This window comes from Myotis lucifugus, unplaced genomic scaffold (genome assembly GCF_000147115.1).
Source record: "Myotis lucifugus unplaced genomic scaffold, Myoluc2.0 scaffold_23, whole genome shotgun sequence".
NCBI lineage: Eukaryota > Metazoa > Chordata > Mammalia > Chiroptera > Vespertilionidae > Myotis > Myotis lucifugus.
In genome coordinates, this window is record NW_005871071.1 from 5,310,992 (window position 1) to 5,335,794 (window position 24,803).

Consider the following 24,803-nt stretch of genomic DNA (forward strand, 5'->3'; position numbering starts at 1 on the left):
AGTTACTTAGTTTCTCTGTGACCTCTCACTTTCTTCATCTGTTTATGGGGACAATAATAATACCTAATTCATATTATGGTGGTGAGGATTCGATCTTTGAGTTTCTAAGAGAGTGCTTGACGAAAATACACTGAGTGTACAGGAAGACATAAACAGATGGAAGAACATACCATGTTCTTGGATTGGTAGAATCAACATCATTAAAATGTCCATACTACCCAATGCAATCTATAAATTCAACGCACTTCCCATTAAAATACCAATGGCCTTCTTCAAAGATCTAGAACGAACTCTCCAAAAATTCATCTGGAATAAAAAAAGACCCCGAATAGCTGCAGCGATCCTGAGAAAGAACAAAGTAGGTGGGATCTCAATGCCAGATATCAAACTGTATTACAAAGCCACTGTTCTCAAAACTGCCTGGTACTGGCACAAGAACAGACATATAGATCAGTGGAATAGAATAGAGAGTCCAGAAATTAGCCCGAACCAATATGCTCAATTAATTTTTGACAAAGGAGGCATGAACATACAATGGAGCCAAGATAGTCTCTTCAATAAATGGTGTTGGGAAAATTGGACAGATATATGCAAGAAAATGAAACTAGACCACCAACTTACACCATACACAAGAATAAACTCAAAATGGATAAAGGACTTAAATGTACGACAGGAAACCATAAAAATTCTAGAAGAATACAAAGGCAACAAAATCTCAGACATATGCCAAAACAATTTCTTCACTGATACAGCTCCTAGGGCAGTTGAAACTAAAGAGAAAATGAACAAATGGGACTACATCAAAATAAAAAGCTTCTGCACAGCAAAAGAAACCATCAACAAAACAACAAGAAAACCCACCTCGTGGGAAAACATATTTGCCAACGTCATATCTGATAAGGGCTTAATCTCCAAAATTTATAGGGAACTCATACAACTTAACAAAAAGAAGATAAACAATCCAATCAAAAAATGGGCAAAGGATCTAAATAGACACCTTTCAAAAGAGGACATTCAGAAAGCCAAGAGACATATGAAAACATGCTCAAAGTCACTAATCATCCGAGAGATGCAAATCAAAACAACAATGAGGTACCATCTCACACCTGTCAGAATGGCCATCATCAACAAATCAACAAACGACAAGTGCTGGAGAGGGATGTGGAGAAAAAGGAACACTTGTGCACTGCTGGTGGGAATGCAGACTGGTGCAGCCACTATGGAAGGCAGTATGGAGGTTCCTCAAAAAATTGGAAATGGAACTCCCATTTGACCCTGCGATCCCACTTCTAGGAATATATCCCAAGAAACCAGAAACACCAATCAGAAAGGATATATGCACCCAGATGTTCATAGCAGCACAATTCACCATAGCTAAGATCTGGAAACAGCCTAAGTGCCCATCAGTAGATGAATGGATTAGAAAACTGTGGTACATCTACACGATGGAATACTATGCTGCTGTTAAAAAGAAGGAACTCTTACCATTTGCAACAGCATGGATGGAACTGGAGAGCATTATGCTAAGTGAAACAAGCCAGTCAATGAAGGAAAAATACCACATGATCTCACTCTTTCATGGATAATTAAGACCATTACAAACTTTTGAACAATAATAAATACAGTGGCAGAGCTGCCTCAAACTGATTGTCGAACTGCAGTGGGAAGGCCAGGGAGGGTTGGGGGACAGGAGGGAGGGGAGTAAGAGATCAACCGAAGGACTTGTATGCATCCATATAACCATAACTAATGGACATAAGACACTGGGGGGTAAGGGAGGGCAGGGGCTTGTCAAGGGTGGGGGGGAAAAAGGACACTTATGTAATACCCTTTGTAATACTTTTAGCGAAAAATAAAAAAAAAAAGAAAAGAAACAATAGTCTTATGAGCAAGTTCATCACTTAGAGTTTTTGAGTCGTTGTGTGAATGAAGTAAAGAAATAATAATGATAGTCTTTGAGTTCTGACCTATCTAAACAAATCAGCCAACGAATGAAGCATTTCTTCTCTGGTAGTGAGGATATTTTAGTAGAGGTTGGAGCTTGTGGGAGACACTACTTTGTGAACTATTAGCTAGTAAATAATTTATCATTTTAATTGAATAGGATTTTTTTCTAAATTCCTTTGCTATGGCTCCTTTCTTTTTTGAGGTGGTAGACAATAGTACTGTAATGTACCACAATAATTTTCTAGAAATAAAATAATGTTTGAGATATGTATACACAAAAAATTCAGACCCTTGATTTCAGATTTATCCTTAGATGTGATGCTCTCTAATTTAAAGCTTGATATCTTCTCCCTCTCTGTTCCTTGGTAGTTTATAAGTAGTTATTTTTATTAGGAAATAGCATTCTTAAGTTCTTTCCCACATTGTTGCATGTATGAACCCGCAGAAACTCACCATGGCTCATTGATGGGAACACAGAGGAAATGTTCATTACATTCAGAAGTGGGTAGCCCTGTCAGTTACTCTTCTTTGTTTTACAGAGATGAACGAAATCAGTCCATCATTGTAAGTGGAGAGTCTGGGGCAGGAAAAACAGTCTCAGCTAAGTATGCCATGCGATACTTTGCCACTGTAAGTGGTTCTGCCAGTGAAGCCAATGTTGAGGAAAAGGTCTTGGCCTCCAACCCCATCATGGAGGTAAGACAGCAGGCTTGCCTTCTTACTATATTCTCTTGTTAAGAAGATACAGCACATGTGAGAAAGTCGGGGATCTCCTACCCACTAAAAGTAGGAAAATACTTTTTCACATGTTAGTGAGAGATCTAGAAACAGTAAATATTCAAGAAGGTAGATATTTTGAGTATAGTTCAACTGTAGAGGAATTTACTTTATTTCATAATCCTGCATTTTCAACCTAGCATTGAATTGTTGCCTCTAAAGAGCTGGCAATGCTACTTCATTTCCTGAAGTTTCTTACTCATAGTTAATTGACTCAAATCTATTGCTCCTCGTTCTAGAAGTATAAGTTATTAATTTCCCCTCAACCCCGAGTTCTTATTTTAGTTCCTTCCAAAATATAGGATTCACTATGTTCGAGCATTAATGAGTTTCATTATTCCTTTGTCCACATTTCATTTTATGTACTTAGCCCAACCAGTTTAGCTATAAAATTTGAATTTTTTTCCAGATTTGAACTATAAACTTAAATTATGATCTTGTAAACATTTTCCTTCTTGTTTCTGTCAGTCATATCACATAATTTTAGGTTAGAAAAAGAAATTCAATAACTATAAATTCTTGAGAAAGGAAGAACTATGAAAGGCTGTCCTTTTAAAAGTGGAATATGTATATCAAGTAGAAATGCTTGTGCCAAAGAAAATGGACCTATTTGTGTGAGAATTTTAGTATTTGTAAGTAAAGAATTATTTGTCTAATATGATTCTAGGAAAGTTACATTTTTGTTAAGTACTCCCAATAAATGGAGAAAAATAAGTCTTATTAAATGGAGAGAAATTAGTTTGCAGAAACAAATCTTTTTTATTAAAATTCAAATCAGCATATTTTATTCCTGTTTTTTCCTTTGTCAAGCCTTATTTGCCACCCAAACACAGATGGAGTTTAGAACTGGCCTGGTGCACTCGTGGTACAAGTGGTTTTTGCAATAATCAGTCCAGAGGTAATTGTGCCTGGTTTGCAGTGCTGTGTGTGACACTTCAGAGCAGATGCTGTGACCCATTGCTTATAGGGCTGCCTCCTAAAGCCGCAGGACTTCTCTTCTGGGGGAAGTGAAGAGGCCTCCTGGGCTGGGTGCACTGTGGAAAGAGAACTGGAAAAGTTTTCTGAAATAGCATGGACTGGAGGAAACAGAAGTTTGTGCCAGAAGAGAGTAGTAAAGATTTTAAGCAACTATTAAGATTTTGAAGAATTTAAGCTACAGTAGTGGGTGCTACTAGTATTAATATTGGGGCATTTCAGTCTGTAGAGCCAGTTTTGGGATTTGGCTCAGGAAACAACAGGGCTTTACTTCTTACCATTATTTTGACTGTTTTTGGTCATGACAATGAATTCTTATTATATGACAATAGTTTAGGCCATTCTTAGTCCTTAATGTTAGAATATGCCAAAGTCTTCATTGTGATGGTATCAGGAAATTCCATCTTTTCTAGGCCTGGACCATATAGTAATGTAAGTCTGGAATGAACCTGCTAAAATATGTCAAATTGAATGAAATAGTTTATGACCTTGCTATATTCTCTTTCCAAAAATAGCTACATTGGTTTTTCTGCAACACAGATTTTAGTTGTGTTAGTGGAGTGATATTAAAAATTTGGAATAGCCATAGAGACTAATTTTTAATATGCTGACATAAGGAATTTACCCTCTTTGCTAGGATGAGCAAAAAAAAATAATAATAATAAAGCCATCAGTTATGCTTAGCTACTTCCATCTTTATTATTGTTTAGTTTTTCTATAAGAACTTGGAGAAAGAAAATCAGTAAAGAGATAACTAATTTTAAAAATCTATCAGTGGAGGCATCCCAATTTGAAAGATTAAAATGGAATATGGGGCTTACGAATGGGGACAACGAGTTTACAGTATAAGAAAAAACAACATAAGTACAATATTGAATATGTGGCCCATAAAATTTGTAGCTTTAAACCTGCCTTCAGACTATGTCGTTGTATCAGAGCCCTTTACTGTGATTTCAAGAAAGGCGAGTCCGGATTGCCAGTGATCTGCTGAAATGCCTCCTTGGATAATGAGCGTTCTTTATGGTTAACATCACAGCCCAGTGGCTAATAGGATTTGCACATTATCCTTCAAAAAGCAAGCTCCCCATCGTCAGCATGGGCTCCTTTTGCAAAATACAAGTGATGTACAAAGAAGTGATTCTTTTTGCTCTATTTTATCACATTTTCATTTTCTCCCTTTCTCCTGGAAATTTTTGCCCTGATGGGGATATAGAAGATCTTTGGGGCACTTTGGGTCTTTCTTAATTGTTCTTTTTCATCTTCAGTAACTGTAGTTGGAGAGTTTCATCTCCATTTAGTAAAGAAGAAGGATAAATCACTGAACATTTTACTGAAGTCAATAGTAAAATCAAGATCACACATTTTCTCCTTTCCTGTAGCAATTTCTTGCTGAATGAAATGAAAATAGCATTAAGGGAGGCTGTTGTAAATACTTATAAGGCAGAGGAAACACTTAGGGAGAATGGACAAAAGGTACTGTTTATATATAGAATCATCTTTTCATATCAAGTTCAAGCCTTAGAATCATGTCTTTTTATTTTAAAAGAACCTGAGAACTCATCTATCCTAGGCAGTTTATACTTCGAGACACTAAAGCTCCTCAAAGGATTAAATCAGGGGAACGTCCAGCCCGCTGGCCGTATAAGGCCCACAAAATCATTTGGGCTGGCCCTGCCAAGGCATTATGGGTGAGTTAATTAAATGTTTGACCAAATAGAGCAGGCTAATTTTTAAGTGGATAATTTTGTATGACCCTTGAGTGATGTTATAAATAGCCAAATGGCTCTTGGCAGAAAAAAGGTTCCCCACCCCTGGATTAAATGATGGCAAGTTGGTAGTAGGGCCTGGTCTGATAGCCACATCTTTAGACTTCTGTTTCATTGGCTTCTTTTACCATTTTTTGCTCTATGTGTAAATACCTTTTACTCAAAGGCAAAGGGGTATATTTTAACCCTTGCCTACCCACTGTCTTCTCACGGAGTAGAGAGGACAGAGATGCCATGTGGCGGGTGAGATAGGAAGGGAGGGAGGAGAGGCTGTGGCTCACCTTTCACTAACTTGCTTAGATGCCGACAGGAAAGTACTTGGACAGCGCCTGGTAAGCACTCGGCAACTACTGCTGCTGCTGCCAGTGCTGCTGCTGCCACCCTCCACCTGCTCTTTCACAGAATATATGGTGTTGAAAGAAAATTCTGCTTTTATCATTAATTTCCTTTTCTAAACAAAATAAAAATAATGGGAATATATGGAGACTGTTTGCTGTGCTTTTTATAATATCAAGAAGGGGAGCCCTGGGTGTGGGTTCAATTCCGGTTTAGGGCACATACCTAGGTTGTGGGTTTTTCCCCCGGTTAGGGCATGTATAGGAGGCAACCAATCCATATTCTCATTCATTCTCATTCTTATTCATTCTCTCTCTCTCTCTCTCTCTCTCTCTCTCTCTCTCTCTCTCTCCCTCCCTCCCTCTCTCCCTCCCTCCCTCTCTCTCCTTCTCTTTCCCTCTCTCTCTCCCTTCCTCCCTCCCTCCCTCCCTCCCCCTCTCTCCCTCTCTCTCTCCTTCCCTCCCTCCCTCCCTCCTTCCTTCCTTCCTTTCTAAGATCAATAAAAAAGCATATCCTCTGGTGAGGATTTTAGAAAAAGAAAAAAGAAGGGGGATATTTGATTAAATATCTTTATTGTTAAATTATGTCACGCTGTTATTTTTGCTGGGAAGATACCTTTCAGTCAGTCTTTCCATTAAAAATATTAATTGAAATACAGCAGTATGCTCATTGCCAAAACAAAATAGAGCAGTACCTGCCCTGTATTTCAGAGAGCAAAAATATATTTTCTTTGATGGAGCAGATAGTCTAGTATGTTGACTTTTGTGGCTATGCTACTTTTTTCATCACATATTTGCATTGCCCCCCCCCCCTTTTTAACACTCCAGAGCATTTTCACATCTTTCTTATTGCTATGGTTTCAGTATACTAATCTTGATAGTCACAGACTTTGCACAAGTAAAATAATCTTATGAAAGTATCATATTGAAGATTTAATATATGCATTTTATGAACACTTGATTTTCTAACTGTACCATGTTTTTTGCTTTGCTGAAAGAAAAATGTTAGAAGCATGTTATCTTAATTTTTAAGATTATATTAAAAATTTAGAAGAAGGTTACATTCTCTGCATTCTGTAGCAGATGTTTTGCAAGTTAGATAATACTACCGAAATCCAAAGCCAAATTTTACTGTCTCTGGTTTCTGAAAATGGTTTTGGATGGAGTGAGTAATTACTAATTCTCCAACTGGACCTTTGTTGTCACAGGATGAGCTGATAGGAACTTCTGCTAAAGAGATCCTGAATACCAGAGCCACATTTTCAGGAGAATATTAATTTTGCTTAGCCAGCTTATTTAAATAAAACAGACTAAGACTTTTAAGAAATCAAAACCCTGATGTTTAACTAAGAGGGTTTGTGCCTTGGCAGCTCCCAGTGACATCCATTCTGTTTCTTTGCTGCCATGAATGAACGTGGTCAGATACACACATGGTGTATGAAGACCTCCCAGCGGTGGTTCAGGTTTACTCTTTATGAAAATAATTTGTGTGAGAATAATAAGGCAGATGCAAACTATTAGTATATATCTGTGTGGTTGTGCAGTGAGCAAAACATACACTTGTGCCCGCAGAGGCAATATTTGTTCTGGTCTTAAAAGAATCAGTTTTAAAGGATCGTGTTCTACTCTGTCCTTTCATTGAACCAACTCTGTAAATGCCGTGTCATGAATTGCACTTCTAAAAGATGGTTGGACTTTGGGTGGTGGGCACACAGTGCAATATACAGATCTTGTATTACAGAAATGTACACTTGAAACCTATATGATCCTTTTAACCAATGTCACCTGAGTAAGTTTATTTTAAAAAATAATAAAATCTTATCTCCCCCCCACCCCCTTGTTTCTTAGTCAATTGGAAATGCTAAGACAACCAGGAATGATAATAGCAGCCGTTTTGGGAAGTATATTGAGATTGGTTTTGATAAGAGATATCGAATCATTGGTGCCAATATGAGAACTTACCTTTTAGAGAAATCCCGAGTGGTGTTCCAGGTAAGTTGGGCATGTACACATATACGTGTGTTAGGTTGTCACAGAATTCCAGAGCTCATGCTTGCTGGTTTGCATTTTATTTCCAGATATTCATGAGTGTATTGTGACAATATTAGCACAAACCACATTTGGACTGAGACATGAAAATGATGCTTGCTGGAGGTGGGGGAATACCCATCAGACGCAAGCATATTGAGCTCGCAGCCGGCAGGCCACATGCTTCATTTATTTAAAGGAGGCATGCGGCCTGCCAGCCGCGAGTTTGACATGCTTGCATCAGAGTAATGGTCTTTTGGGCTGGGCACTGGTTTAGGTTTAATAGTTTTGGCTTTTTCCAGCAGATGCTTGTAGGATAAGCTTAGTTAAGAAGAGGTGCTATTATTTCAGTCTTGTCTCTCATAATTTCAATTGATAGGAAAAACATTGCTTTATGTGTTCCATGAGTTATAGTTTGAACTCAATTTAAGAAAAAAAATTATTACTGTTTTCTTTCCTCCTCTCTTAGAATATGATATTATTTAGATAGAGTAATGAGGGTTTAAAAAATCTTCACAACTCATTTGTGAACTACTGTCAACACACTCAAGTTTATATGTCTCTGCAGGAAATCCTTCACAAATCTGCTCCTGGTCCTTTTTTATCTGTAAGTGGGAAGTAGTATAGATTACAACGTGGGCAGGCGTGCATCGATATATTTACAAGCATGCGAAGGAAATATGTTCTTATCATTGGAAAACTCCCAGTAGAAAGCTCCTGATGCCCCACTGCACGCTGTGAGATCAGGGTTTCTGTAGCCCCTTAACTGGATGCCCACTGCACTGAAGTTCAGATTCCTCTGGCACTGCCATGTAGTAGCATCTACAGTTTTCATTGCACAAGTCAGTTTTGAAAGTGCCTGGGATATACTGGGAGTCATGAGTTTTGGCAGGCTGCAGTTACCCTGGCTTTGACATTGGGCATGTGCCTGATTTGTGGCCACCTAAAGTATAATACCGAGTAAAGCAATAGCCACTCTTCTCCACTGTTTTAATATGTAGGTACACATAGAGCAATGTTAATACTTACACGTATATACTTGTATAGGTTTTAAAAAATGTTTAGTAGCCTAAAGGAAGAATGGGGAAAATATGTAGATTTAAGGGAAAATTGGGTTTAAATAGTACAGATATGATTGATAGATAAACAATTAAAGGTTAAGTGGATATGGTGGCCAGAGGCTAGTAGGGCTTAAGACAAAATGTTAAGGCCTAATCCTATCTTATCTAGCGATATTGAAGCAATTCTAATTGTTGCCCAATCCCCAGGGCTAAGTAATATTGAGGATGCGTGGTATGCCAAAATGAGTCAGATGGAGTCTAACTGATATTGTCCTCCATGTACAGAGGACCAAAGCATTTCTGTAGATTCACCCACTTTCCTAGTTGTCCGTGAGCCAAATTACCTGATCATGCTTATGATTATTTGTTATATTGTTAATGTGTCCGTGTCTTCTGTCCCTGTAATAGGTATTCTTTACCCAGCATCAGCTCCCTTTGGGCATCAAACCTGACCTTGGCCTTACTTTCACTATTCTTTAGTCAGCTGAATACACCGAATAATTCAAGGATATGATAATATAGTATTTAATTTTGCATGAATATTATTACAACTATATTTTTAAAATATATACTAGTATGTGGAAAAATATTCAAGAGATACTAAAAAATTATTTAGATTTGTACATTATTTATTTTATATTTTATAAAATATTTTTATTAATATTAAAATATATAAGCCAAAATATACAAAATGTAGTGTATTTGTGAATTTCTTAAAACAACCACAGTAGATAGGCCAGTCTGCATTATGGCAAAGGTAAGATATTCTTTGTCATCCAAGGTGTTAGGAAGACCATGAATCTAAGAGGCATTGTGAGAAAATATTGAGTATTCTAAAAAAATGATTTTAGCTTCCCTCAAAGGCAATGATTTCTTATGACAATGGCATATATCAAGCTGTTCATAAGTTCAGAAAGCATTACTATCAGATATTTTATGTGCATACTTACCCATTTGCACATGGCTAATAAACCATAAGATTTAGTAATCATAAATACATATTAGGAAATTTGGGAAAGGACAGTTTATTACACCAAGATTAAATATTAAATTTTTATTTTATGTTTGAATTTTCTGAGTTTTAGGTTAAAATGATGTAATTGAAAACTCTTCTTATTTTAAAGGCAGAAGAGGAAAGAAACTATCATATATTTTATCAGCTTTGTGCCTCAGCAAAGTTACCTGAATTTAAGATGTTGCGATTAGGTAAGAATATGGCATTAGATTTATTGCACTAGTATTGTTTTCTGTTAAATTATGTTAATTATGAGTTTATAAGCTTACTTATTAAAAAGAAGATTATCTCATACTGAAATATTTATGGATGACATAAGAGGTCTGCAATTGGCTTCAAGGTAACCCATGGGATAGGGAAGGAGGAATAGCTGTCTAAATGAAACAAGATTGGTCTTGTTTAAGATGAATGATGAGTACACAGGTGCTCATTATACTAGTCTCTCTACTTTTGCATATGTTTGAAATTTGCCTTACTAAAATAAGTTAAAGGAGTTTATGTGATGGAAGCCTGCGAAGTTTCTGATGAGGGGAATGAAGTGTTTGAAGCATGTTGATTGGAATAATACCGATATAGGAAAAGACTATTCGTTTCACCACATAAGATAAGTAAACTATGAACATTTCACTTTATTATATAATTTTGAGTTTTTTATTAAAATATAATTGAAAACACAGGCAGTGGAACTCCTGACTCTATACACTCAACTGCACGGTCATTGCTCCTAATTCAGAGTAGACGAAAGGGTAGAAATCTATTTCATAGACTGCAAATCTTTTCCTTCTTATTTGCAGGAAATGCAGATCACTTTCATTACACAAAGCAAGGTGGCAGTCCGGTGATTGAAGGAATCGATGATGCCAAGGAGATGGCCCATACCAGGCAGGCCTGCACTTTGCTAGGTAATGTGATTTTATTCTTGAGCTCTATGAGCAATAGCTTTTTGACTCAAGCAACCTTTATTTGGATTATTGACTTAGCTTCATATTGAGTGGTGAGTATAGTTGAGGGATATTTAACATTCCTTATAAAACACACTTGGACAGCAAGTCCACACTTGGGCACAAGTATTTTTGTGTATTTTTTTGCCCAGAGTGGGAACTGTTCTAAAATTAGATTGTGGTGATGGTTGCATAACTTTGTAAATTTACTAAAAGTCATTGAATTGCATACTTACAACAGGAATTTTAAGGCATGCAAATTATCCTTCAATAAAGCTATTTAAAATGCACATTCAGGACATCAAGGGAGGTAGGACTAATTAACTCTGCTTAAGTTTTTACAAAATCTAAAACCTAGAGATAAGTGAAATGGGTTCATATTTTGTAGGGGTTTTTTTGTTGTTTTCTGTGGCTGGAAAATGTGACTGAGCTGGTTGGGTGAAGAAACAATGTATTACACGTTGAAATGACTCAGATGTCACTGTCTTGTTTCTGATATTTAAAAAATATTGGGTCTACATATAAATAAATAATTCTTTAGAACTTAGTGTACAACTTTCATGATGAATTATTTATATAAAAACCTCAAAATATGAATAAATCTAAAATTGTATGTTGGTAATTTTGAGGGTACCCTGAAGTGAATTAATTTAATTGAAAAGCATTGCTATTCAGAGTATGGTCCAGGACCACTATCGAGCTTGTAAAAATTCAAAATCTCAGATCTAACTCAGACCTACTGAATCAGAATCTGCATTTGAACAAGATACATGGGTGACTCATATGCATATTAAATTTTGAAAAACACTGCCTTCTCGGCATAAATCTGTTGATAAATAGAAAATTAGAAAACAAAAGATAACTCAGGAGGTGGCAAGAACATTCATTATAAGATCAATGCTTAGTTCCCCTGGATATGATTACACATTTGGAAATAATTTTACTATATTTACTTGTATGTATACACATCTAATATTCTGGAAATTCTTACCTTATTGAAAAAGGAAGGCAGATCTGATCAAAAGCCAAGAGCTGTCCAGCTTTCTTAGCCTCCCTTACACTCAGGTCCCACGTTAATGCTGCACTTGGACACGCATTCATCAGCCTGAACACTTTTAATCTTGGGGTCTCTTTGGCTTATACTTGGTCTGTAGTTAAAAGAATTAAAAATCTGACTTAAAACTTCCTTATTGGGCTACAATTTGCATTTGAAATAGAGATGAAAAGAAAAGGTAATAATGTTAATAAAATACTTAAATCTAGTTTATGAAGATGATGATAATTTGCTTAGCATTTACCATGTGTCATAGAGTGTACATTTTCTCATTTAAAGTTCGTAATCACTCTTTGAGATAGTCACAATTATTCCCATATCTCAAATGAGAAAAAAGAAGCGTAGCAGGGTGAAGCTACCTGCCCATGTGAGATGGCAGGTCGGGAGCTGAGCCAGGCCTTGAGCCCAGGACCAGGTGTGTCTCACTCCACACCTCATGCTCTCAACCATGATGGAAATAATGTTAACTATGATACATTATAATGTGCACAATATCTGGCAATGTTTAAGAATTAAAAATAGGCTTAAAATTATCTGCTATAATTATTTAAGAATTAAATATAGGCACATAGGCTTAAAGTTGTCTGCTATTTAAAAATTAATCACTGTTCATTTACTCTATTGTTTCAGGTATTAGTGAAAATTATCAGATGGGGATTTTCCGAATACTTGCTGGCATTCTTCACCTAGGTAACGTTGGATTTACATCTCGAGATTCAGACAGCTGCACAATACCTGTAAGTTCAGAACAAGCTTGGTGTGATGGCAGTTGATTTGTATTTTAGATTTGTTACTTCTTTATGGAAGAAATATATTTGAAGTCTCTCTGTTAACATTATCAGAGAGATAATTATCAGACATGTGAAATCTTAAAGTGAAAATAAATACAGATTCTAATTCCTGGTGCACAGTGATTGTGTGTGTGTGTGGTGTGTGTGTGTGTGTGAGTGTGTGAGAGAGAGAGAGAGAGAGAGAGAGAAGAGAGAGAGACAGAAGAGAGAGAGAGAAAGGCAGAGACAGAGGATAGGAGACTCAAACGTGTATACATGTCTGATCTGTATAAACAGAAGTTAGAAATATATGTGAAAGTTGGATTGATGAGTCTAGCGAGAAGGTTTTATTTGGCACAAGTGCCAAGAATTGATAACTTTATTTTTTCTCCAGCTGATATGGTTCAAAAACTATTCAAAAACTGTTAGCAGTGGTTACTCCTAGGAAGAGGGACTAGATGGCTGTGAGATGAGGTGTCTTCACTATGATTTACATATTCTTCCACACGTAGTGATAACTGCACACAGAATTAAAACGCACTTCCATATGTGAAAACATTTGTTTAAACTAACAAACCTGACAATCCAAATTGTCCTCATTGGGCATTTGTGATTTGTAGTGTTTGCTGATCATTATCATCAAAGATAACACACACACACATACCGACATAGACACATACATATGCATATGTACCGGTATTTATTGGGTATCTTTTAACTTTATTAAAATAGAGGAAGTTTTAATATAATTAATTCTTTTTCCAACCTGCTTCTTCAAGGATTGTAATAGAAGATAATCTTGAGATTTGTGTTTGATTCTTCAGATATCTTAGTTGATATTAGCAAATTTACATGTAGATTAGCTTGTGACTTAAATTTGGGTAAATTCAACTTTAGTTTTGAAATATATGTTTCAGTATCTCTGTTTCGGTTCAGTCCCAACTCTGCTATTTACTCACTGTGTTTTTGGGTAAGTAGCTTTGCTTCTTTGAACCTCAGTTTTGGACTAGGTGCTTTCATTGACCTTCATGCTGAATAAATTATATTTTAAAATATTTTTAGAAAACACATAAGAACCACTCAGAGGCTAAAAACTTGGTAGAAATAGGAATGCAGAGAACAAAGCAGAACCCTAAAGTTAAGACTCATCTTGAGGAAATTTGCAGAACCCAGTGATCATGAGCTTTGGATTTCATAGCTAAGTGGGATGCAGAAGAGGAAAGATAAAGCCTAGTACTTGCATAAACAGGGGTACAAATACGGGAACCACTACTAAAATGGAGACCCTAATCAGGGAACTAATAATAAACTTGTCCACCCCCCACTCCAAGAGTACAAAGAAAAATTCATCAGGCTCAAGCCTTGGTGCTCAGTAGAGGAGGAAAATATAGTTCCCTAAAAATTTATAGCAGTGAATTGACCATCACACATACTCCCAGGCTGATTTCATAGTTCCTGGATGATCCCAGAAAGCTACATACAGAAAACTTAGCTAAATTTGTCCTGCAATGGTAGTGCTCTAGATGTTGGACAGAAGCAAATGCAGATTTACTTTGGAGGATCCACCTTCAATTAGGGCCTCAATAGAGTTGAGAAAAGTTACAACAAATATTGGTTCATAGTCAAAAATCTTGAATACCACAATGAAACAAAATAGAAGGACTTAGGTAAAATAACAGAATAGCAAAGGTCAAACCTAAGAAAGAAATTAATAGCAGATTTGACACAACTAAGGAGAAAACTGATTCTAATTTTAATCTAATGAGAATTTCTGACAGAAAGAAGAAAATAAGACAGATATAATGTTTGAAAATATAATGTCTAATAAATTTCAGAACTGGTGAAATGTCACTAAACTACAAATTTAGAAAGTCCAAAAAATCCCTGTTAAAATAAAGAAAAAGAAAATCCACCTCTAAGCACCATAATGATACCAAATGCAGAGAGAAAAATCTTCAAACAGGCAGAGAAATATGACGTTCAGCAATACTCTTGAAGAAATAGCAATTAAATTGACAGCTCATTTTCCAATTTCTACAATGAGACAGAAAACGTGGACTACTATCTTTATTGTTATAGAATAAGTTACTATTAACTTAGAATTGTATATCCAATAAAAATATCTTTCTGGAATGAAGGAAAAATAGAAGTGTTTTTAGACAAATAGACATTTGTGAGAATTTGTCACCAATAGGCCCTCACTAAAGGAAATATTAAAGGACATAGTTTAGGCAAAAGGAAGATGACCCCAGGCAGAAGATCTAAAATGTGAGAAGAAATGATTTAATAGACTAGTAAAGTTCAAGAAAATACAGATAAAAATTGATTAGTTACAACAATCATAATCCTATCTAATAAAGGGAGAATATGCAAATTGACCATCACGCCATAACAAGATGACGGCGCCCACAGCAGAGGCTGGGATCCCATAACATAGATGGCTTCACCCACAGTGGAGGCGGGGTTCCCATAATGAGCCATAACAAGCTATCAGCAGGGACCTGAGGCTGTGTGGCGCTGGGCCGGGGCAGGGGACCTGAGGCTGCACCCCCCGCCCAGTGGGGCTTGATGGGGCACCTCAGGCCGTGCCTCCCACCCCAGCGCCAGGACTGGGGGGGACCTGAGGCCACGCACCCCGCCCCGGCGCTGGGCCAGGGTACCTGAGGCCACGACCCCCCCACCTGGCCGGGCTTGATGGGGGACCTCAGGCCACACCCCCCACCTTGGTGCTGGGCTGGGGGACCTGAGGCTGCACCCCTTGCTCGGTGGGGCTTGACAGGGGACCTGAGACTGCGCCCCCCACCCGGCGGGGCTTGACATGGGACCTTAGGTTGTGCCCCCCCCGCCTGGCGGGGCTTGATGGGTGGGGCCAGCTGGGTCTGGATCTCTCCCAATGGGGTTGGGGCCGGCCGGGTCTGGGTCTCGTGTGATTTTGAGGTGCACGCGCATGGGTGGGGACTTGACTCTGGGTCCCGCGGCGAGCCCTAGACTCTGACAGGAGGAAGATTTTCATATACATTTTACTAATTTTCTTTCATCTCTGAAACTTCTAGTATAGAGAAAGGGCAAATAGCAATATTAAAATATTTCCTCTAATTAATTCCCCTTTAATGTGCATGAATTTCGTACACTGGGCCACTAGTCTATATTATAAAAGGCCAGTGGCCATAAGGTCGTAATGCCAGAATGACCAAACAGCTGGTCACCAGGAGGTGCATGGAGCACTTCTCGGTCCCTCCCCCTGGCCCACGAGCCGTTCGCGGCAGCGGGGCGGGGCTCACGGCTCGTGTGGCGAGGCAGGCCTCGCGGTGGCGAGCTACTCTTGCACGGCGGGTCTGGGGTCCCGCTGGCATGGCGGGTCTGGGTCTTGCGCAATTTTGCGTGCTGGGCCTTTAGTAAAAATAATGTATTGGGCTGCAAAAGATAGCACTCTCTATAGAATACTTATTAGTTACAAAGGGAAAAATAGTTATCTTTCTAGTGGAGAAACCTAGCGGACATTCCTTTAACCAAGTGATCACAATGGACATGACCAGTAATGGGACCAAGCAACATCACATAACTTCTGATATGGAGCACTGAGGAGAGTGCAACATCACTTCTCTGATATTCCTGCTAAAAATGCATGACCCAGATCTAATCATGAGGCAACATCATACAGACCCAAATCCAGGGACAGACTTTTAAAAAATGTCAAGATCACAAATGAAAAAATAAAAAGAGTGAAGAAGTGTTCAGATTAAAAGAGATTAATGAATCCTGGCCATGTAGCTCAGTTGGTTCCATCACCCTGGTACACCAAGGTTGCGGGTTCAATCTCTGGTCAGGGTACATACAGGAATCAACCAATGAATGTATAAATAAGTAGAACATGAAACAACAAATCGATGTTTCTCTCTCTTTCTCTTTCTCACTCTCCCCCTCCCCTCCCTCCTTCCCTCCCTCCTTCCCTCTCGTCCTCTCTCTAAAATCAATTAAGAAATAAAATTTAAAAAAATTAAAAGAGATTAATGAAGCATGATAACTAAATTCATTGAATGAATCTAGATTGGATCCTGGACCATAGAAATGTTTTGTATGTTTGTTTTTTCATAGTAGAAATTATTAGATCAATCAGTAAAAATTGAATTAGATCTATAGGTTAGATAATAAAGCTGTATCATTGCTAATTTTCTGATTTTATTTATTACTAGAGGCCTGGTGCATGAAAGTCATGCACTTGGGGGGGGGGTCCCTCAGCCTGGCCTGTGCCCTCTCGCAGTCCGGGAGCCCTCAGGGGATGTCCAGCAGTTGGACAGCCTTAGCACTGCCGTGGAGGCAGGAGAGGCTCCTGCCACCGCTGCTCTGCTCGCCAGCATTGAGCCCAGCTTCTGGCTGAGCAGCGCTCCCCTGTGGGAGTGCACTGACCACCAAGGGGCAGCTCCTGCATTGAACATCTGCCCCCTGATGGTCAGTGTGCATCATAGCAACCAGTCATTCCACCATTTGGTCAATTTGCATTTTAGCCTCTTATTATATAGGATACCCTAGATATGTAAGTGATTAAAGAGATTCTAACGTAAGAAGTTGCACACATAACTATCAAGTTATCTTTTTAAAACCTTCAGTGGCCTCCCATTGCTATCAGGATAAAGACCAGCCATGGTATAGCCTCTGCCTGTCTCTGGCTTCATTACATACATCTTCTCCCCCTCTCAACTTCAGTCCTGCATATTGATGGTTACCCTCCCATCGCAGCATTTTTACATCAGCTATTCCCTCAGCTTGGAAGACCCTTTCCTCCCCCTTTCACCGAGTTAATACATTCTTGTCTTTCAAATCTGAGCTCCATGTCTCAAGGCAGCTGTCTCCTGCCTCTCTGAAAAGGATACATGCATCTCACCTGCAATCTTACTGCAGTGTCCTTCTCCTTTATAGTAATACTAGAGGCCCAATGCACGAAATTCGTGCAAGGGGCTCGGCCCTTGCAGCCCTAGCTGCCTCGTGGCCCCGCCCCCTGCCCACTGGTTGTTCTGCCATCTGGTCTAATTAGCATATTAACTCTTTATTATATAGGATTACATGTTGGGGAGCAATTATTTGATGAGTATCCATTTCCCCTAGAACTATAAGTTCTAGGAGGACAAAGACCCTGTCTGTTTTTGTTTACTGGCGTATAATAGGCTCTCAGTAAATATTTGCTGACAGGCTGACTGATTTTCTGATTGACTGACTGAATAAATGTGTCTGAAAAGAGATACAAACAAATACTCTGAAGAGATAGGTGATTTTTGAAATGAGCCTTAGAAGAAATTGCAAATGCTGCTTAGATGCTGGTTTGATGGATGATTTTGATTATTATCATCACTGATCAGCTCTCAGTGATTTGGGTGTTTGTTATAACAAAGAATTTGCTGGGTTTTATTGTTACCACTTTGTTAGTATTTTTCAGTAAATTCTTATTTGATTGATCTTGTCACTGGAGATATCACATTCTCTTTTGGCAGCCCAAGCATGAACCTCTCAGCATCTTCTGTGACCTCATGGGTGTGGACTATGAGGAGATGTGTCACTGGCTCTGCCATCGGAAGCTAGCCACTGCCACAGAAACATACATCAAGCCCATCTCCAAGCTGCAGGCCACGAATGCTCGTGATGCTTTGGCCAAGCACATCTATGCCAAGCTCTTTAACTGGATCGTAGATCATGTCAATCAAGCGCTCCATTCTGCTGTCAAGCAGCACTCTTTTATTGGCGTGCTGGACATTTATGGGTAGGCATATTATGCTTAGTGGCCTGCCAGAGACCATTTCTTTTTAGAGATTTTCTAGTAACTTTACATGGGTATTTGATTCTGTCTCCTACTGGTAAGAAGGAAAAATTACAAGAGAATTTCTAAAAATCTTAATTTCATTTGCTAGTTTTCCTTCTCTGGGTACCCTTCTTTAACTTTATATTTGTGCTTTTTGATGCCTAATTTTTCATTATCTGCTTCAGTTTTTCAAAAGAACCTATGAGATATCTATTCCCAGTTCCCTTCTATGTGTGTCTAGAGACACTGAGTCTATACACTGACAAGAGCAATGGCTTTTTCATATTACCAAGTGTTCCCCACTTGGGGATGGATTAGCCCTTAAAAACTTATACTGCTGAGTTCATCTGCATGTCAGAATATTTTTAAAAATCTCTCTGCCACTTGGCTGATGCCTGTCTTCTCAGTATATACCCCATGTGCTGACTTATAAACCTTTATCTTCACTGATATGGTAAGAAAGTTTCACAATGTTGGGGAATTTCCTATTTCTTTCTAATATGCACATTTTGAATGTTTTTTACAAACTACTTGTTACCTTTTCTTCTCTTTTTGTTTTACAGATTTGAAACATTTGAGATAAATAGTTTTGAACAGTTTTGCATAAATTATGCAAATGAAAAACTACAGCAACAGTTCAATCTGGTAAGGATTATTTTTTTTAATAATATTCTGCTATAAATTATTCTCTTGAGTTCCTAGTCTGCATTTAAAGTCTGATTCCTAAAATGAAGTTATGAGTTACAACTATTATCTGGTGTTTAGAACAGCTAAAGTGCTGAGGAACTCATGATTAATAAATGATATCACGTTAGAAAACTGTTTATGGTCTAGATGGGATTCAAGGTCATCCTTGGATTGTTGTTTGAGAATAGTGAAAATTTTGTACAAATAAGTTGAGTGAGAGAAGCAAAAAGCTTTGAGCGTAAGGATATCCTTCAGTTTCTTTTCCTGAGGCTAAATATATGTGGAGTTATGACTACCTTAACTCTTAACTCTTACTTGTTGTATTTGCAAGATGCCAAAACAAAAATTCAGAATGTATTCTCTTTTCTACATATTTTTTACATATTTTCTTTTCAACAGTTTGAGACATTCACTGAGACAAACTGCAATGAGTGTATTTTGAGAGTAGAGTGTCTCTTGTGAAGTAGGAATATCAAATATCTAAGAACATTATCATGATGTTGAGGGATTTGAAGGTGCTTAAAAATGAGGCGTAGCCAGATGCCCTGAGCTGAATTGCTTTGGTTACAGTCCTACTCTGCCTTGATCCAGGGGACTTTGGACAAGTTAAGGGACCTTCTTGGCCTTATTCTCCTCATCTGTACAATAGAGTAAATAATGGTACCTACTGCATATAGTTCTATGGATTAAATGAGTTGGGGTATGTAAAGTGCTCACCACATGCCAGGCACAGTTCTGAGTGCAAGATTAGGGGTAGTTATTAGTATTGATGAAAGATGATATTAAAAATGAGTCACCCATAGGAATTGGAAGATATATGAAAGAGAAGAGAGCTGAAGGACAGGAAAAGAACCCTTAATAAATATCTTCATCTTACAGAGAGAGAGTTCTAGTGATATAGTCTATGGTTGATGAAGAAAAAAATAGAAATTTAAAGATATTATTATTATTTTTTAATCCTCACCCGAAGATATTTTTCCATTGATTTTTAGAGAGAATGGAAGAGAGAGTGAAAGACAGAGAGAAATATTGATGTGAGAGATACACATTGATTGGTTGCCTCCTGCACGAGCCCCGACCAGGGCCCAGCCAGGCAGGAGCCTGCAACCAAGGTACATGCCCTTGACCAGAATCAAACCTGGAACCCTTTGGTTTGCAGGCTGATGCTCTAGCCACTGAGCCAAACTGGCTAGGGCAAGATACTATTATAAGTTACAAAATTAATAAAAACTAGAAGAAGATTTAAAAATAGAGGTGGTATATGTGAATTTAGACTCATCTATCTTACCAAGAAATCAATAGATAAGGTTTCAAATAAATAAATTAAAAATAGCTGATAAGCATATTCTTTAAAGGTAAATATCAGAAGAAATATCTAAGAGAGTATGCCCTGGCTAGATAGCTCAGTTGGTTAGAGCATCGACCTGATACCCCAAGGTTGCAGGTTCCATCCCTGATGAGGACACATATAAAAATCAACCAGTGAATCCTATCTAATAAAGAGGGAATATGCTAATTGATTGCCCCGCCCTCAAAGATGGCAGTGCCCCCAGCCAATAAGGAGGGAATATGCTAATTGACTGCCCCACCCTCAAAGATGGCAGCACCCATAGCCAATAATGAGGGAATATGCTAATTGACTGCCCCACCCTCAAAGATGGCAGTGCCCACAGCCAATAAGGAGGGAATATGCTAATTTACTGCCACGCCCTTAAAGATGGCGGTGCCCACAGCCACAAGATGGCCGGTAGGGGAGGGCAGTTGTGGGTGATCAGGCCAGCAGGGGAAGGCAGTTAGGGGCAACCAGGACAGCAGGGGTGGGCAGTTGGGGGGACCAGGCCAGCAGGGGAGGGCAGTTGGAGGGCACCAGGCCGGCAGGGGAGGGCATTTGGGGGCGACTGGGCTAGCAGGGGAGCAGTTAGGCATTGATCGGACTGGCAGGAGAGTGGTTAGGGGGTGATCAGGCTGTCAGGCAGAAGCGGTAAGGGGAAATCAGGCCGGCAAGCAGGTGAGCGGTCCCGGATTGTGAGAGGGATGTCCAACTTCCGGATTAGGCCCAATTGTGCCTAAACCGGCAGTCGGACATCCCCCATGGGGTCCCAGATTGGAGACGGTGCAGGCTGGGCTGAGGGACAAACCCCCCCCCCCCACCACCACCACCACCAGTGCACGAATTTCATGTCTCTAGTGCATAAATAAGTGGAACAACAAATCGATTCTCTCTCTTCCTCTCTCTCCCTCTTTCTTTCTCTCTCTCACATCCACACACACCACACCCATACTGCATCTTAGGTTCTCTCTGCACAACTGCTCCGCTCCCTCTTATCATCAGGTGGCATATTCTTTCCTTCTATTCTGTATGTATTTTCTTTACCTTAAGGTTTCTGCTTATTCACTTCAGACTTCTTGTGAACCCAGCAGTTGTTGGAGTGTGCCTACCATTCTCTTAACTTGCTTAACTCCCATTTTTCTTGACTTCTTTAAGCTGCAGCTTCCACTGATAACCCACTTCATTTTTTCATTAGAGGTTTCTGGTGGTAGAGTGCCCTTAAATACCTACACTTAGTCAGCTGCGACTAGGAACGTGAGGTCTCACAGTAAAGAACTTGGCTGCTTAGGGCTGCTCCCTCAGCAAGGCTGTGGGTATGTCAGTGGGCATGAAAAGCATGTTTACTGCTTGGAGGCATTACATGTTGACCAGGATCTCTTGCCGTATTGAAACCCATGCCCACATTGTCTTTTTGACAATTGAGCATTCAAAAGTTTTGAGGCCCCATCCACTTTTCCAAACTTAGACATAGATATGTGTGTGAGAAAAAAGTCTGTTTAAAGCCTGAGCCGTGTTTCTTTGTCAGTGTGGAGACTGCATATAAATTAATGAATTAAAAAGGAGGGCTCATTTTTTAGAAAATATTGTTACCATCAGTCAGGGCATCCTGCTGACACATGGTGCCTGTTTGCCTTCTCATTAATAAAAAAAAAAATAGAAGAAATCTGCTTTCTAATTAGCATGACATAAATTTTCATACAGGTTATTTTTATGTTTTTTTGGTGTTTTTTTTATTTATTTGTATTTTTTACTAAAGCTTATTGCAGCTGGTTAGACTACAAATGCTGGACATGGGCCAAGAGTGGCATTATAAGAGAGTATGTATCAGAAGTCTTGATGACACTTAAGTTTTACAGGTTTCGGGTCCTAATATGTGTTGCCTGGTCACAGCCACAGAGGACTAATTTTACCAGAAAAGTAGCAAGAAGTGTTTGCAAACCAAGAGAGATAAGAAAGACTAGTGGAGGAAAGCAGAAACCTCCAGAACTAACAAATGGAGATCATTAGCATCTGTAGAGACTAGAAGTTGTGGGTGGGCTGATTGGCTGGGTGGGAGCAGAGATGGGATTGCTCTTCCCATTGAACTCCCATTCAGCTGTGGAGCTCAGATCACACAGCCACACAGACTTTCCTCGGAAGCCTTCCCTCACCGCGCTGTATCCAAACCAGATGAGGACGCTGGCTCTCATAGCTCACATTATTTTCCTCTGTAACATTACAGTTTGTAATTATATTCCTTGTGATTATTTTATTTCTGTCTGCTTCTTCCACTAGTCTCCAAACTCCAGGAAGGCAGAGCCCACATCTATTTTGTTGATGGTGTTTGGTGACTGGCACATAGTAGCAATCAATGCATATTTTTGCATAAATGAATGAATGGAGATTAGAAGCAATGGTGAGGGTGGTGGCTGAAGCATTTAGCAGAAATAGCATGAGTTGATAGTGGCTCCAGCAGATTTGGATGTAGAATCCAGGAAAGTGAGCAGTGGGATTCCTGACTGTGGAGAATAATCAAGGCAGACACAAAAGTTCACTGTTATCTAACTCTGAGACACATGGACTTCAATACCACAGTCCTTTAAGAGAATGTCTGTGTTATGCTGTAAGCATCTCCCAGCATGGTTCAGTAGTCTGGAGGATATCCACTCTGCAGAGTTGCTCAAGGTCAGCTAAGGCAGACTGTGCCCATGTTTTAACAGCACTATGCAATAACTTAAGAGGCCAAAAAGTATATAGTTTGGATGAATACATATCAAAAATTGAAAACTGCTACATTTATCAGCTACTTAAAACATTCGGATACCTAGACTTACTTGTTCATCAAGAACCCTATATAGTTGTTTACTGTCTGTGGTTTTTATTTGCTTTATTTGATTGTTCTCTTTGTAGAAATCATGTTTCTCTCAGAGATTGTTGTTGCTGGAAGCCATGGACTATCTCAAATTATGTTAGCATCTTAGAGTATTTTATATAAACACTAGGGGCCCAGTGCATGAATTCGTGTACCTTGAAAGGAACTGGTAGGCACAGGGGTGGGTCTTGGCCCATCCGCCGCTCCCCAGCCCGGCTCCTCCCACTGCGGCCCCTGGTCACCTGTCTGCCGGCAGCCCTACTCCCGCTGCCACCACTCCCACATGCTGACAGTGGTGCCGGCCCTGTTTGCACCTGCTGAAGGTACGAAGCAATTGGGGCCGGCCGCTCGCACCTGCTGATGGCGCTAAGCGATCGGGACCGGCGCCAGGCACTGGCAGTGGGTGCGAGCAGCAGCTCCAGCACCAGCTGCAGGTGAGAGCAGGGCCGGCACTGGCAGTGGGTGTGAGAGGTGGCTGCCAGCCCTGATCTCCCTTCAGGAGCAGGGGGAGGTGGAGAAGCCCTGAGGGGCGATTGGGGCTGGCAGCCCCTGCTCACACCCGCTGATGGCACCGAGCGATCCAGGCCAGCGCCGGGTGCCGGCAGAGGTGTGAGTGGCGGCTCTGGTGCCGGCAGTGGGTGCAAGTGAGGCTGTCGCCAGCAGCAGGTGCAAGTGCCCGGCGGGACCACAGCATGCAGGAGCAAAGAATTTTCAGTAACCACCCAAGGATCACCCCAGTGACAGCGCCCGGCGCCCGGCCTTGGTCTGGCGCCCCCACTCACCACCTTCACCATCCTGCCACGGCCAATGCCCACCATGTTCCGCACACTCCCACTGCCATCTCTCACTGCTCGGTTGTTCAGTTGTTCCGGTTGTTCCGCCGTTCGGCCTATTTGCTTAGTAGCCCTTTTATATAGGATTATTTCTTGACTAACATTACTTATGATAATAATGCAGTAATGCCACTTTTTTCTTTTTCATTTTAGCATGTCTTCAAATAGAACAAAGAGGAATATATGAAGGAAACAAATTCCATGGACTCTCATAGATTTTTATGATAATCAGCCTTGCATTAATCTTATAGAATCTAAACTGGGCATTCTAGAATTTGCTGGATGAGGAATGCAAAGTAAGTATGATTCCCTAATGTACTTAGTGTATCCAAATAGGTATCTCAAGGTCCGAAAATAAGTGGGTTTAAGCAGAGATTCATAGTTGTCCATGAGTTGCCATGAGTTAGAGATCACTCTAACTTGCATTCTGTGGGTCACCAGAACCAAAGGCCTTTAAATACAAATGAAACTAGGAGAATTCCCTTCTCTTTTCACTTGATTCTAAATTGTGTGAAAAATTAACATTTGATACAACTACTACCAATTTTAGCCACTTCTGTTAATCAATATGCTTATATTTGGTACTTTTTGTTCATTGGTATTATATATTTAAAGAAATGCAATAAATTACAAAAGATATTT

The 24,803-nt window shown here is 39.5% G+C and overlaps 1 protein-coding gene across 1 annotated transcript in view; it reads left to right on the forward strand.

Annotated features, from left to right (window-relative positions):
• MYO5A (myosin VA) overlaps positions 1-24,803 on the forward strand; it is a 123,994-nt gene that overhangs the window by 22,484 nt on the left and 76,707 nt on the right. The window contains 10 exon segments of the mRNA XM_023751634.1: positions 2,487-2,643; positions 7,649-7,792; positions 10,014-10,095; positions 10,699-10,806; positions 12,530-12,636; positions 18,156-18,421; positions 19,024-19,105; positions 24,315-24,353; positions 24,355-24,435; positions 24,437-24,457. Of these exon segments, the coding sequence (XP_023607402.1) occupies positions 2,487-2,643; positions 7,649-7,792; positions 10,014-10,095; positions 10,699-10,806; positions 12,530-12,636; positions 18,156-18,421; positions 19,024-19,105; positions 24,315-24,353; positions 24,355-24,435; positions 24,437-24,457 (1,087 nt within the window).